The sequence below is a fragment of the Terrapene carolina genome, unplaced genomic scaffold (genome assembly GCF_002925995.2).
Source record: "Terrapene carolina triunguis isolate 2854851 unplaced genomic scaffold, T_m_triunguis-2.0 Scaffold926, whole genome shotgun sequence".
Classification (NCBI taxonomy): Eukaryota; Metazoa; Chordata; order Testudines; family Emydidae; genus Terrapene; species Terrapene triunguis.
Genome location: NW_020665277.1, coordinates 4,601,306 through 4,615,833, shown reverse-complemented (window position 1 = coordinate 4,615,833; position 14,528 = coordinate 4,601,306). Strand labels below are relative to the sequence as shown.

The following is a 14,528-nucleotide window of genomic DNA, read 5'->3' as shown; positions in this document are numbered from 1 at the left end:
TTTTATAGGGCCAGTTGTGGCCTGATTGGGGCGTGGCCCCAGCTATGGCTGTTTCCCAATCAGCCTAGCCTTTTGCATCTGTAGCCCTCTCCAGGGCTGCTTTCATCCCCTGTTCTGTAGGAGTGGGGCAACTGCCCCACTACAGGATGCCATTTAGAAGAAATGGTTGTAGGGGACAACCTTGGTTCGAGCGATCATGAGCTAATTCAGTTCAAACTAAATGGAAGGATAAACAAAAATAGATCTGTGACTAGGGTTAAAAAAATAAGGAAATTAGTTATGGAAGTGGATTGGACTGAAGAACTTGTGGATCTAAAGGCGGAGGAGGCCTGGAATTACTTCAAGTCAAAGTTGCAGAAACTATCAGAAGCCTGCATCCCACGAAAGGGGAAAACATTCATATGCAGGAGTTGTAGACCAAACTGGATGAGCATGCATCTCAGAGAGGTGATTAAGAAAAAGCAGAAAGCCTACAAGGAGTGGAAGATGGGAGGGATCAGCAAGGAAAGCTTCCTTATTGAGGTCAGAACACGTAGGGATAACGTGAGAAAGGCCAAAAGCCATGTAGAGTTGGACCTGCAAAGGGAATTAAAACCAACAGTAAAAGGTTCTACAGCCATATAAATAAGAAGAAAACAAAGAAAGAAGAAGTGGGAGCGCTAAACACTGAGGATGGAGTGGAGATTAAGGATAATCTAGGCATGACCCAATACCTAAACAAATACTTTGCCTCAGTCTTTAATGAGGCTAATGAGGAGCTTAGGGATAATGGTAGGATGACAAATGGGATTGAGGATATGACGGTAGATATTACCACATCCGAGGTAGAAGCCAAACTCGAACAGCTTAATGGGACTAAATCGGGGGGCCCAGATAATCTTCATCCAAGAATATTAAAGGAACTGGCACATGAAATTGCAAGCCAATTAGCAAGAATTTTTAATGAATCTGTAAACTCAGGGGTTGTACCGTATGACTGGAGAACTGCTAACATAATTCCTATTTTTAACAAAGGAAAAAAAGGTGATCCGGGTAACTACAGGCCTGTTAGTTTGACATCTGTAGTATGCAAGGTCTTGGAAAAATTTTTGAAGGCGAAAGTATTTAAGGACATTGAGGTCAATGGTAATTGGGACAAAATACAACATGGTTTTACAAAAGGTAGCTCGTACCAAACCAACCTGAGCTCCTTCTTTGAGAAGGTAACAGATCTTTTAGACAAAAGAAACGCAGTGGATCTAATTTACCTCGATTTCAGTAAGGCATTTGATACGGTTCCACATGAGGAATTATTAGCTAAATTGGAAAAGATGGGGACCAATATGAAAATTGAAAAGTGGATAAGGAACTGGTTAAAGGGGAGACTATAACGGGTCATACTGAAAGGTGAACTGTCAGGCTGGAGGGAGGTTACTAGTGGAGTTCCTCAGGGATCGGTTTTGGGACCAATCTTATTTAATCTTTTTATTACTGACCTTGGCACAAAAAGTGGGAATGTGCTAATAAAGTTTGTGGATGACACAAAGCTGGGAGGTATTGCCAATACAGAGAAGGACCGGAATATCATACAGGAAGATCTGGATGACCTTGTAAACTGGAGTAATAGTAATAGGATGAAATTTAATAGTGAAAAGTGCAGGGTTATGCATTTAGGGATTAATAACAAGAATTTTTGTTATAAGCTGGGGACGCAACACTTGGAAGTAACAGAGGAGGAGAAGGACCTCGGAGTATTGGTTGATCACAGGATAACTATGAGCTGCCAATGTGATATGGCTGTGAAAAAAGCTAAGGCGGTCTTGGGATGCATCAGGCGAGGTATTTCCAGTAGAGATAAGGAGGTGTTAGTACCATTATACAAGGCACTGGTGAGACCTCATCTGGAATACTGTGTGCAGTTCTGGTCTCCCATGTTTAAGAAGGATGAATTCAAACTGGAACAGGTACAGAGAAGGGCTATTAGGATGATCCGAGGAATGGAAAACCTCTCTTATGAAAGGAGACTCAAAGATCTTGGCTTGTTTAGCCTAACCAGAGCCGGCTCAGGCTTTTTTGTCGCCCCAAGCGGGGAAGGGGGGGGGAAAAAAGCCGCGATCGGCGGCACTTCGGCGGTGGGTCCTTCGGTCCGAGAGGGACCCGCCGCCGAATTGCTGCCGAAGACCCGGATGTGCCGCCCCTTCCCATTGACCGCCCCAAGAACCTGCTTCGTTCGCTGGTGCCAAGAGCCAGCCCTGAGCCTAACCAAAAGAAGGCTATGGGGAGATATGTTTGCTCTCTATAAATATATCAGAGGGATAAATACCAGGGAGGGAGAGGAATTATTTAAGATCAGTACCAATGTGGACACAAGAACAAACGGATATAAACTGGCCATCAGGAAGTTTAGACTTGAAATTAGACGAAGGTTTCTAACCATCAGAGGAGTGAAGTTCTGGAACAGCCTTCCAAGGGGAGCAGTGGGGGCAAAAAGACATATCTGGCTTCAAGACTAAGCTTGATAAGTTTATGGAGGGGATGGTATGATGGGATAGCCTAATGTTGGCAATTAATTGATCTTTGACTATTAGCGATAAATATGCTCAATAGCCTGTGACGGGATGCTAGATGGGTTGGGATCTGAGTTACTACAGAGAATTCTTTCCTGGGTGTCTGGCTGGTGAATCTTGCTCACATGCTCAGGGTTTAGCTGATCGCCATATTTGGGGTCAGGAAGGAATTTTCCTCCAGGGCAGATTGGCAGAGGCCATGGGGCTTTTTCGGCTTCCTCTGCAGCGTAGGGCAAGGGTCACTTCCTGGAGGATTCTCTGCACCGTGAAGTCTTTAAACCATAATTTGAGGACTTCAATAGCTCAGACATAGGTTAGGGGTTTGATACAGGAGTGGGTGGGTGAGATTCTGTGGCCTGCGTTGTGCAGGAGGTCGGACTAGATGATCATAATGGTCACTTCTAACCTTAAAGTCTATGATTCTATGACAGGAAAATAAATGTATGCAGTGTTGTTGTAGCCATGTTAGTCCCAGTATATTAGAGAGACAAGGTGGGTGAGGCAATATCTTTTATTGGACCAAATTCTGTTGGTGAGAGAGAGAGAAGATTTTTAGAGCTATACAGTACTCTTCAGGTTTGGAAAATGCACTAAATACCCCAACAACTATGTGGGTGAAACAAGACAATCACTATACTCAAATTAACTCTCTCAGAAAAATGATAAAAGACAAAAAATATGGTATCATAGAATCATAGGCCTGGAAGGGACCTCGAGAGGTCAGCTAGTCCAGGCCCCTGCACTCATAGCAGGACTAAGTATTATCTAGACCATCCCAGACAGGTGTTTGCTTATCACATGTGCGTGAACACTTTTCACAAAGCAATTACTTTATATCTGACCTATAAGTCCTCATCCTCATTGGAAACCTGCATAACACCTTCAAAGAATGAACCTGGGAGCTTAAATTCATAATTTTGCTAGATTCTAAAAATCTTGGACTGAATTTATGGCTTATCACAACAATCTGTAACCTACTTACCCCCCCAATAACTGGGGTGGTGTTAACAGGCACTTCACCTTCAATGGTCCCTTGAGATGTGTGTTAACTTTTTATGCTAAACAATCTGTCACCGCTTGTATTTAGCTGAACCTGTGACTCTGAGTACACTTCTTAGACCTGAAGAGGAGCTCTGTGCAGCTTGAAAGCTTGTCTCTCTCACCAACAGAATAAAAGATATTACCTCATGCACCCTATCTCTCAGGTGAATAATGTTATTTTCAAGCTTTTAGAGCAGTGTTTCTCAACCTGCGGCCCGCTTGCGGCCCAATCAGCACAGAGCTACGGCCCATGTGACATCCTCAGGACCACAGAGGTAGCATTGGATGTGGCCCACAATGGTAAATAGGTTGAGAACCACTGTTTTAGAGTATTACAAGTATACAGGTTCCAAACCTACTCCCACTAAATTAAAGGGAGTTTTGCCATTGACTTTAAGGGGAGTAAGATTAGGCCAAATGAGTACAAAGAATGGATGAGAATCTCTTTTATGCCCCTTTTTAGAACCTAGTTGACCTTCCTCAGGAATTGTTGCCATATTGTGGAACCAAGTTATGCTGTAATAAGGGCATCTGCTCCCCTTACCACCACATAAGCATGTCCTATAATCATGCTTAACAGTGTGCCTATAATTCATTGGTTCTAATAAATCCCATCATTCCTGCCAAAAGTGCATGTTATGCTATCTCCAAGGATCAAAGAGATTGTTACATATACAGAGTACATTATGAGTATTGTAAACATTAGGCAGAATTCTCACATTTAAAACACATTTCCAATCTGGAGTTCTCTGCTTGCACACGAAGTTCTTCAAAAGCCAATATCATTCTCTAAAAAATAAAACATAGCAGTAAATGTTCACAGACAAATGATTTCCTATAATGAAAAAGGAATGTACATACCATTTAAAAATATGCAGTATTATAAGCCGATGGTAATGTTTCCAGATTAAAAAGTACTTTGTTAAAACAGAGTTACAGTTGTAAACAGACAGCTATTAATTTAAATCAATATTATTAGAACACTAATTATTTTAAAAATTAGAAAATCAAGTAATTCCATACTTAGATGGTAAGTTCTTTAGAGCAGGGACCATCTTTTTGCTAGCTATTTGTACAGTGCTTAACATAATGGAGCCCTGGTGCACAACATGGGGTGCCTAGGTGCTATCACAGTACAAACAATAAATAAAAGTCAAAGGTTAAAAAGACAAACATTTAACTTAACTATTTTAATATCAAATTCTCTACCCCAGATAAAAATGCCTCTCCCGTCTCATTGACAAATATTCAAAATTCTCACTATATCCCCAAGGAACTTCAGAAAAAAACTGAAGGTCAAATGTACTTTGCAAGACTCTACTGATGGTTTTACAATTACTTTGTTTAAAATACCAAAGTCCAGACAAAAAATGGTGCAAGAGAGCTTAGTACCTCCCTAATCTTCCACATTTACTCATCTGTTCCTCCACAAAATATATTAAGGGTTTGTCTACACTACCACTTAAGTTGATGTAACTTAGTCATTCAGGGATGTGAAAAAGCCACCCCCCCGAACGACATAATTTCCATCGACTTAAAGTGGCATATACACCATGCTATGTCAGCGGGAGACACTCTCCCGCCAATATAGCTTCCACCTCTCGCTGAGGTGGAGTAATTATGATGACAGGAGAGTGCATAGTGCGGTAGTGTAGACCAGCCTTAAGACTAAATGTTCCCTCTACTTACTATGCTGTACTTAAAACTGGTGTATATTTTCAATTCTTATGTCATAACATAATTGTATTGCACCTTATAATGTTTGTAAGCATGTTTTGTATGAACATGTATATATTTTTCAAATAAAGTTCTTTATGTTAAAAAAAACCACCACCAACCAAATAGAACAAACTCTTATAATTATGTTCTTATCAAAGACTTGGGCACTCAGCACCAGTAGCTGCCCATGTGACAATGGAAGGGAATGCTGGGGAGACTGTGGGAATTCTTGTTTTATTTTTATGAACAATCCATGTGACTCAGTTTTACTTTGTATTGTTACCCACTAGGTGCAAAGAGGTTAACTTCTCCCCAGGACACAGAGAAGCGAGACATAAGTGGATGTCACCCTTGAGAGACAATGGGAGACCCAATGACTGAAAATTAACTTTTAACTGTCTGGGAGACAAGGAAGGCTGCATCTACAACAGGGGTAGGCAACCTATGGCACGCGTGCCAAAGGCGGCACGCGAGATGATTTTCAGTGGCACTCACACTGCCCGGGTCCTGGCCACTGGTCCAGGGGGCTCTGCATTTTAATTTAATTTTAAATGAAGCTTCTTAAACATTTTAAAAACCTTATTTACTTTACATACAACAATAGTTTAGTTATATATTATAGACAGAGAAAGAGACCTTCTAAAAACATTAAAATGTATTACTGGCATGCAAAACCTTAAATTAGAGTGAATAAATGAAGACTCGGCACACCACTTCTGAAAGGTTGCCGACCCCTGATCTATAAGGTGCAACTAGAATGGTTTTTGAGACTTACTGCTGCCCAGAGCAGCGAGACAGGTTCAGAGAGAGTGAGACTAGGATAGATTCAAGGATGACATGGAACAGTGCACAGTTGTTTTCTGCCAATATAGACTCTGTTAAGTTTTCCATGATGATCTAATGACTCTCAAATGTGGTGCTCCAATTGACTAATAAATGCCGGCTTGTTTTGAAAAGGCTACTCTCTGTCACTGTAAATACTGGTTATATTGCTCCCTAAAGTAATGGAAGTTTCTAAAAGGAGTCTGAACTTGTTCAGACTTGCTGTAGAGCCACAGAGAAAAATCAAGAGCGCTGGCGCCTAAAGGCCCAGCCTCGGAGTTGTACAACTGTGGGTCTCACCCTTGTAAAAAGCAAAGGGCTTGGCAAAAAATAGGGATACTCCAAAGAAACTGTATAAAGGCTGGGGCTATGAGGATCCAGGGGTTTGGGTCCTCAGGTTTGGCAGGTCTACAACCCAGGGTTTTTTTTGTTTGTTTGTTTTTTGGGGGGGGAGGGAGGCATGGGTCTCAGACAGTCCCTTGTCGCCACCAGTGAAGACAGACAAAGCAGTATCTCACTAGTCCTAGAAGATCAGGACTCACAGGAAGGTCCTATTGGAATGCCCAAGGCCTAGAGCCATCTGATTGGCTCACACCCACTACTTACACCAGGAAGTGTCCCAGGCAGGGCTGTCCGAGCAACTGTGCAGACTCTTTGATGATGCTGCAACAGACCCCACTCTTCTCTGTCTTCTGCAATCTGCATCCAACCTTGTTCCTAGTTCCACTCAACCCTTGTCCTGTTCCTGATCCCTATCTTGCTCCTTCCCTTGCTTCTCAGTTCCTGCCTTGTTCCTGATCCTTGCTTCATCTCTGGTTCCTGCCCCTATACCTTGTTCTAACAGCCCTATCAATCCTGTCTCTGATCCTCAGCTTGTTTTCTGGCTCTGGTCTTTGACCCCCAATTACCAAATTTCCTGTAGATCAATGACAAATGTGTTTTGTATTTAAGAAAATCTCAGCATTCACATCAACTCAATTCAGCTGTTTAAATGTAGAGTATTTTGAAACCTCTTACAATCAATCACTTACCTCAATATTATTATTAAGTGCCATATATAGATGTCTGGTTTCTTCTCTTTCATGTTCATCTGTCAATATAAAAATATTTTGAACTAAATTTTACTTTTAAGATATGCATAACAATACAGCAATAAATGTAATATACAAGGGCATATTAGATTCTACATATGATTTTAAAAAAAGTTTTGCCCAAGCATTTCAATACACAGTGCATCAAGAATTAAAACATGGATATGGTGATCTTGCTTTTTCTCATCATTTTACCAAAATGTCTGCAAAAATATTGTTGGCAAATGTTATGCAATGCAGAAAAAGTGTATTCTCCATCTAAGTAGCATTCCAGATCAGTTTATATGGCTTCATTCTGAATTCCACTTCTTCCAGACAGAATGACAGGCTAGATGTAAATCCAGGATCAAACAGTATAAGCATATTATCATTTTTATTGTTATAACAGATTCTGATACATCAATACACAGTGACAGCAGGAGTATCAAAGTTGATAATTCCTTGAGTAGCCCCACTGAAATCCACTCTGTTTCACTGAGACTACTTGAGGAATAAGGAGGTCAAGTGATATGGTCGCATCATTATACATGCTAGTAGTGCCGCATACAACTAGATATTTCTGAATCGAGCATTTATATATATTTATTTACTTCATGGATTACCCCCTCAACCTAACCATTGTTAGTTGGCCAATTTCCAATAACCATCATGGAAGAAATGAGTCTTGAGCAGGTAGTTATTTCAAAGATAAATTCAGGAAAGGTGTTCCATATGTAAGAGATGGCATAGAAGAAAGTGTGAAGACACTTGTGAGAAAATCAGTCAAATGGACCATCAAGGCTGACATTGTTGGTAAAGACGAGGGAACGTGAGGCTGATGTGATAAACGACAAGAACAGATAACTAAGATGAGGCAACGTTGTGAAAGGCCTCGAAGGTGAGAACAAAACATTTGAATTTGATGCAATGGAAAACTTGGTCAGCAAAGAGATCCAAAGAGATTTGTGTGATATAGTTAGTGCAACAGGCAAAGAACATTATCTTAGCACCTTCGTTTTATATGGACTAAAGGGGGATGATGTCAATGTTTTAGCTGTGTGAACAGAAATAAAAGATCTTATTTTAGAAATGTTATGAAGGAAAATACAGCAGGATTTGCACGTGACCTAGATGTGAGCACAAGGGAGATAAAAGAGTCAAAGTTAATGTGCCAGAGTGACCAATCACACTGCTGTGGTAGCTAAGCACCTTACAAAAATATCATGGGTTCCCCATATAGCATAATCAATACTGATTTTTTGTTCTGCCCTGTCTTCCATTGCTGTAGAAGGAAGAATGTATTTTTACATTTTTATTATTGAGGGAATGCTATGATGCAAGGTTTAGTCTTGTATTTTATCCTATATGAGGCAAGATGCAGGTCATTCTCTTCTCTTGTGAAAAGAGTTTCAAAGCCATGAGACAACTCTTAAAAAAAATCTCTGCATCTTGCGCTTAAGACTTTCACCCTTGTAGCTGACACAGCGGTCATGAAAGATAATGGTCAACAACGGGGCTACTCACAGTAGTAAAGTTAAATGTGTAAATATGTGCAGGATTGAGGCCAGAGAAACAGAGCAACTCTCCAGCGGCGTGGGTTCAGCAACATTGAGGGTTTTGAAGATTAATCCAGATCAAATTCAAGATTATAGTTCTAAAGTCCCAATTCAGGAAAATACTTAAGCACATGCATAATTTTAAGTACTTAAATTGAATTTAATGGGACTATTAAATTTACACATATGCTTAAATACCTTCCTGGATCAATGTCTAAATGGGTAGCCTATGTAATGTACAGAATACTAGAGTGATGCACTTATTTTGTTCTGCATTGTTTAGGAATCAAGCTGCCCCAAACAGGTCAATGTTGCTTCCGATGAATATGCCAAAGAAAAGGTTGGGAGACATAAATGTATAACTCTTTAACAACTTGTTGCCTTTGGGGAAAAAAACCCTCTGAAATTAAGACCACAAAACTAATAGCTATTAAGTCTATGGCTTATTTTCTACAGAAAACTTCATCTTAGTGAGATAAGCCATGCACAACTTATTCAAACTACACTAGAATCCATGCCAGCAGAAAGAAAGCTTTTTCTCCCATGCAGCAGTGTGCATTTACAAATGTAAAACAATATCTAAATATATTTACATTTGTTGGACTTCTCTGTGGATCGAGCACAGGTTTCCTTGAGCAGATTACACAAATGTCTTGTTGCACTGTTTCTGAAAGAAGAAATAGCTATTTTATTATTATTTACATAATATTACAGGGGTGCATAGTATTTTGCAGATATAAAAACGACAAGGTCCTTGCCTTGAGAAGCTCTGCAATCTAATGTCTTTCTTGAGTGCAATTATTTAAAATTAAAAATAAAAATGAGAAGTGTTCAGTATGAAATTTTTTTCTATAATATTTTATTCATATTACTTACTCTTGTAGAAGATCTTTATTTTCACATATCTCATCTTCCAATTTCAAACTTAGTTTTTCATTTTCAAACTAATTTTATAAGAGACACAATTAAAAAATTAGTTATTCAAAATACACTTATTATCTAGCTCCATTTCTTTTCAAATCTCACCTGATAATATATTTTTATGTGCTGTTAATTATACCTCTTATTTTCTCTCTCTGCGCTGTTATTTCAGTCTGACTGCAATATTTAACTCTGAACCATGTTTTGTGATACAGTTTGTATGAAAGAGGGAATAAACATATCAAGTTTCACTGTACTCTTTTTACAAGTTACAGAGAAGCTTCATTTCCACGTGTTAATTACATTCTTATTTTTTCTTTGTATATATTAACTCATTTTTTTCTTTCAAAACAAACATTCATTATTGAGAGGATAAGTTTTTACATTTTACAATTAAAAAGTGAAGTTTTGCTTGTAAAAAGGTGAAGCTGTTGGATCAATTAGACAGTCACATTTTTTTCCACATGAGATTAATTGCTTAAAATATTTTTGTGAGCTGTGAATCATTATTGAATATTAAATTATATCAGAAATCCAAATTATGTGTGTTTACTCAGAAAGTTTTTATTCTTAAAAATATATTTTGAGGTATCCTATACAGAAACTTACCTGTAACTCTTGAATAGCTTTACGTTGTGCTTCAATAATCTTTTTATTTTCTTGCAGTTTTCTCTCCTTCTGCTTCAGTTCAGATTCTACTGTCAGTTTCCACCTCTTGATCTTTTCAGCCTCTTTGTAGAGTTTTGAATAAAGCTCATGCATTGTCTCTATATTCTATTGAAACAGGTTTCACAATTTAATCTGAAATGCTGTTTAATTAAAAATATTCTACACACGTCTCTTAGAAATATCATAAGAATTCATATTTCTTTAATAAATTGCAAATCAAGCTGCTCTAGGGACCAAAGTTTAAACTGATTAAATTTGGTAGCACCACTGATGCATTATTCTGAATGCTTACAGCACCCACTAAAAACCACTGTGTACCAATTTGTTTCATGGAATAAGAAATAACAAAAAAGGCATAATTACAATACAATAAAAATAAGGGAAAATTATCCTAACATACTCAGATCTTCTAACATAGCTGAAGGCAAATCCTGGCAGTCATGGATGATTACACAGGGTCAAATCCAGGCCCCACTAAAGTAAATGGGAGTTTTGTTACTAATTTCATTAAGGCCAGGATTTCACCCACTAGGTTTCCCATACCAAGTTCCAATGCCCAAAATTCCAGACATTGGGAGTGAAATCAGTAGGACTCCAGAGAGCATATCCAAGAATTCCTATTTTTTTTCTGCAGTAGAGGGTCTTTATGTGCCGTTAATTATATCAGTCAATTAAGAACTCTAAAAAGAACTGTAGAGCACCACACAAGAAATGTAAAAAGGGACAAAGAGTCCTGTGGCACCTTATAGACTAACAGATGTATTGGAGCATAAGCTTTCGTGCGTGCATCTGACGAAATGGGTATTCGCCCACAAAAGCTTTAACTGGGGAAAATGGGCTGAAAGTGCAGTACTGTAATTCAGTTTTTCAGTAGTTCATGCTAGTAAATTATTTGGTGTTTCCATAGAGTGTACTATGTATAAGTGGAAGGCTGTCTAATGGTTAGGGTACTAGCCTAGGACTTTGGAGACCAGAGTTCAATTCCCTCCTCTGCCACAGACCTTCTCTGTCATTCAGAGACTGTACCTTTGTTTCCTCATGTGTTAAACACTACTTGCCTACCTCACAGGAGCATTGTGAGTGTGGATAAATACATTAAAGATTGTGAGGTGCTGAAATACTAGATTCACAGTCTGTACACTTAACTGACCTCTTCTTCTACCCCAGGCAAAAAATTTATTTTCTGTGAAACAGGATCTGAAAAAGATATTTTGATAAGTATTTTTTCTAAATAAATTTGTATAACATATAATATAATAGCTTAAAACTAGGCAAAATGTTACAATATTTAGAAGTGTCTTCTTAGAAGACATTAAAAAGTGCATATAACTAGAAACTTAAATTTAAAGAGACTATTGTACAAGATGATGTAATACCTTTTTTGGCCTTACCTGGATCTGTGACTTCACCATGGCTTGGTGTACTTGTCATTACAAAAGGCAAACTAAAATAATCTTCTGTGCACTTGTTAAAAACCTGGAAAAATTTAAAAATTAGTTTGTTAAGGTATATCTGAAGACTGGGAGTGCCAATCCCAGAATAATACTATAGCTAAGGCTCTGTTCAAAATTTATTTTCCATTCCCTATAACATTCTCAGAAAACGTGTGATGAAATTTCACAACCTAAATCTTACCTTATAAATCAATTTTTCATTTTTAGAAAATACCATAGAAATCTGATATGAGTATACCTGATCTCAAATGCTTTTAAAAACTGAGCATATCTGGAACTGATCAGTACTTGAATAAGAGACCCCAATAAGAAAAAAATAATATGTTGAACCTATGTATATTCATGCAATAATAGACAATTGAGCGTGTGCAGGCCTCAACTAGTACTACTGACTGACAGAACATGAAATAGTTCATAATCCAATTGCTTTCAGTGGGACTATTTGTCAAGTAAGATACTATTCAGGGTGAATAAGGATATCTGAATATGGCCTTGACATTTTATAATCCCTGGATCATTTTCTGTATTCTAAATTATCCACAATAGGCTTTGCAACTTTTATTTCTCGTTGGCTGAATATCTATATTTTTTTTCTGTCATTGTTCTCAAATTATTGTAGCTTTCTGTAAAAAAACAATATTGAGGGGGGTGAAATTTTTCATTCTTGTTCTTATGCCAAATATTACCATTTTTGGAAATACTGGTAACATTATTTTTAGTTGTTTTGGAGCTATAGTTAGGCTTGGAAGGATTATATTATCAATAAGCGTCAATTTCAGCATACACACAGAAACCAACTAAAAAAATATTTCCACCTATAATAATCAACATTTACAAATAGGCAAAGTAAGAAAAAGGCTGCTTATTTGTTTGATTTCAGGATTTTGTATATTTCTACATGAGATACTGATACTGTTTTAATGGCTATAAATCTTTAACTTCTTGAATTTCAACATCTATTGTGACTAAATATTTACTGTCGAACCTCTTAGTTTCCCACAACTATGAAAATTTAAATCTATAAAAACTGAAAAAAATGCTTACAACTAATTATTATCCATCAAAATTATTTAAAAAGATAAACAAACCAAATTCTGCCAAGCCTAGCTACAACCATAATTCTCCCTGCAGCTTTCAGAGTGCAACAGGTGTAACCTTTTAGGCCTGGTCCACACTACCCCCCCACTTCGGACTAAGGTACGCAAATTCAGCTACGTTAATAACGTAGCTGAATTCGAAGTACCTTAGTCCGAACTTACCGCGGGTCCAGACGCGGCAGGAAGGCTCCCCCGTCGATGCCGCGTACTCCTCTTGGCGAGCTGGAGTACCCGCGTCGACGGCGAGCTCTTCCGGGATCGATCCGGGATCGATTTATCGCGTCTAAACCAGACGCGATAAATCGATCCCAGAACATCGATTGCCTGCCGCCGGACCCTCCGGTAAGTGTAAACGTACCCCCAGATGCATTATTCGGTGTATGTGTATAGGTTTTCAACCTTTTTCTTTCTGAGGCTTTCCTCTTCCCCCTCCCATGCTATACAAGTTCCCCGGCCCACTTGTGCCACTGCAACAGTTTTTCAGTAGATTAATAGCCAGGGGCGGTGTTAGGGGGTAGCTAGCAGAGCAATTGCCCAGGACCTCACGCCACAGGGGGGGGCCCCCCGCAAAGCTAAGTTGCTCAGGCTTCAGCTTCAGCCAGGAGCATCGGGGCTCAGGATTCAGCTTTCTGCCCTCGGCTCCTGTGAGTCTAACACTTGTCCTGCTCTTTGGTTTATTTTGGCAGAGGCCCTGAAACCTGCTCGCAGCCCCCTTAGGGACCCTGGGCTCCTGGTTGAAACAGGGTTGCCAACCCTCCAGGAGTGTCCTGGCGTCTCCAGGAAGTAAAGATGAATCTTCAAGTAAATATTAGGTCCTGTGATGAAACCTCCAGGCATACGTCCAACCAGAATTGGCAACCCTAGATGAGAACCACTGTAATAAAAGTACTTCCATTAGGCTGGCCTGGAGCGTCAGTGTAGAAGTGACACTACACGATAAGAGACCAATATTGCCTGACAAGGGCCTTGAACTCATCGCCAAGACCAGGACTTCGAGCACCAGAAGGGTCTGCGCGGGCCGTCGCGCTCCCTGCCCGCAGCAGGGGGGCCGGGAGAGCTCGGCAGGGTCTCCAGCCCCTGGCCCGCGCTAGGACAGACCGCGGCCAAGCCGCGGCCGTTTCGTTCGCACCGTCTTTACCTGACGGGATCCATCGTCCCTGGCGCTCGCCTGCGGTTTCACGGCAGACACTTGGCCGCTGCTCAGCCTGGGTGGCACGAACAGTTTAAAGGGCTTTTCTTTTTCCATTTCCCCAGGCCCCGCAACATGAGAACCAGGGGCTCAAAGGGACCGCGCGCCGCCGCCGCCGCCGCTCCCCCTACCCCACCCCTGAGCGCAGCGGCGCGGAGGTTGACGGCCGCGCGAGCCAGCGGGAGACGGAAAAGGCGGGAAGCGCGAGCCGGGGGGCCGCGTGCTGCCCGCGCGGGGACAGGTGGGAGGGGGCACGGTACAGCGGTGGCTGTGTGGGGAGCCCCCGGCGCGGTGTGGCGCGAGCCGGGGGGGCCGCGTGCTGCCCGCGCGGGGACAGCTGGGAGGGGGCACGGTGCAGCGGTGGCTGTGTGGGGAGCCCCCGGCGCGGTGTGGCGCGAGCTGGCCGCAGCCTGGCCCCCGGCGCCGGGACGCTCATCGGGCTGT

General features: G+C 40.6%; 1 protein-coding gene across 1 annotated transcript in view; it reads right to left on the bottom strand.

Moving 5' to 3' along the window:
• Positions 1-14,147, bottom strand: part of SYCP1 (synaptonemal complex protein 1) — a 64,698-nt gene extending 50,551 nt beyond the window's left edge. Inside the window, exons 1-8 of the mRNA XM_029913816.1 lie at positions 14,034-14,147; positions 11,736-11,820; positions 11,495-11,541; positions 10,285-10,449; positions 9,631-9,698; positions 9,348-9,421; positions 7,160-7,218; positions 4,307-4,376 (exon numbers count right to left, since the gene is read on the bottom strand). Coding sequence (XP_029769676.1) covers positions 4,307-4,376; positions 7,160-7,218; positions 9,348-9,421; positions 9,631-9,698; positions 10,285-10,449; positions 11,495-11,541; positions 11,736-11,820; positions 14,034-14,141 — 676 coding nt within the window. The 5' untranslated portion in view covers positions 14,142-14,147. The remainder of the gene's footprint in view (positions 1-4,306; positions 4,377-7,159; positions 7,219-9,347; positions 9,422-9,630; positions 9,699-10,284; positions 10,450-11,494; positions 11,542-11,735; positions 11,821-14,033) is intronic.
• Positions 14,148-14,528: the final 381 nt, after the last annotated feature.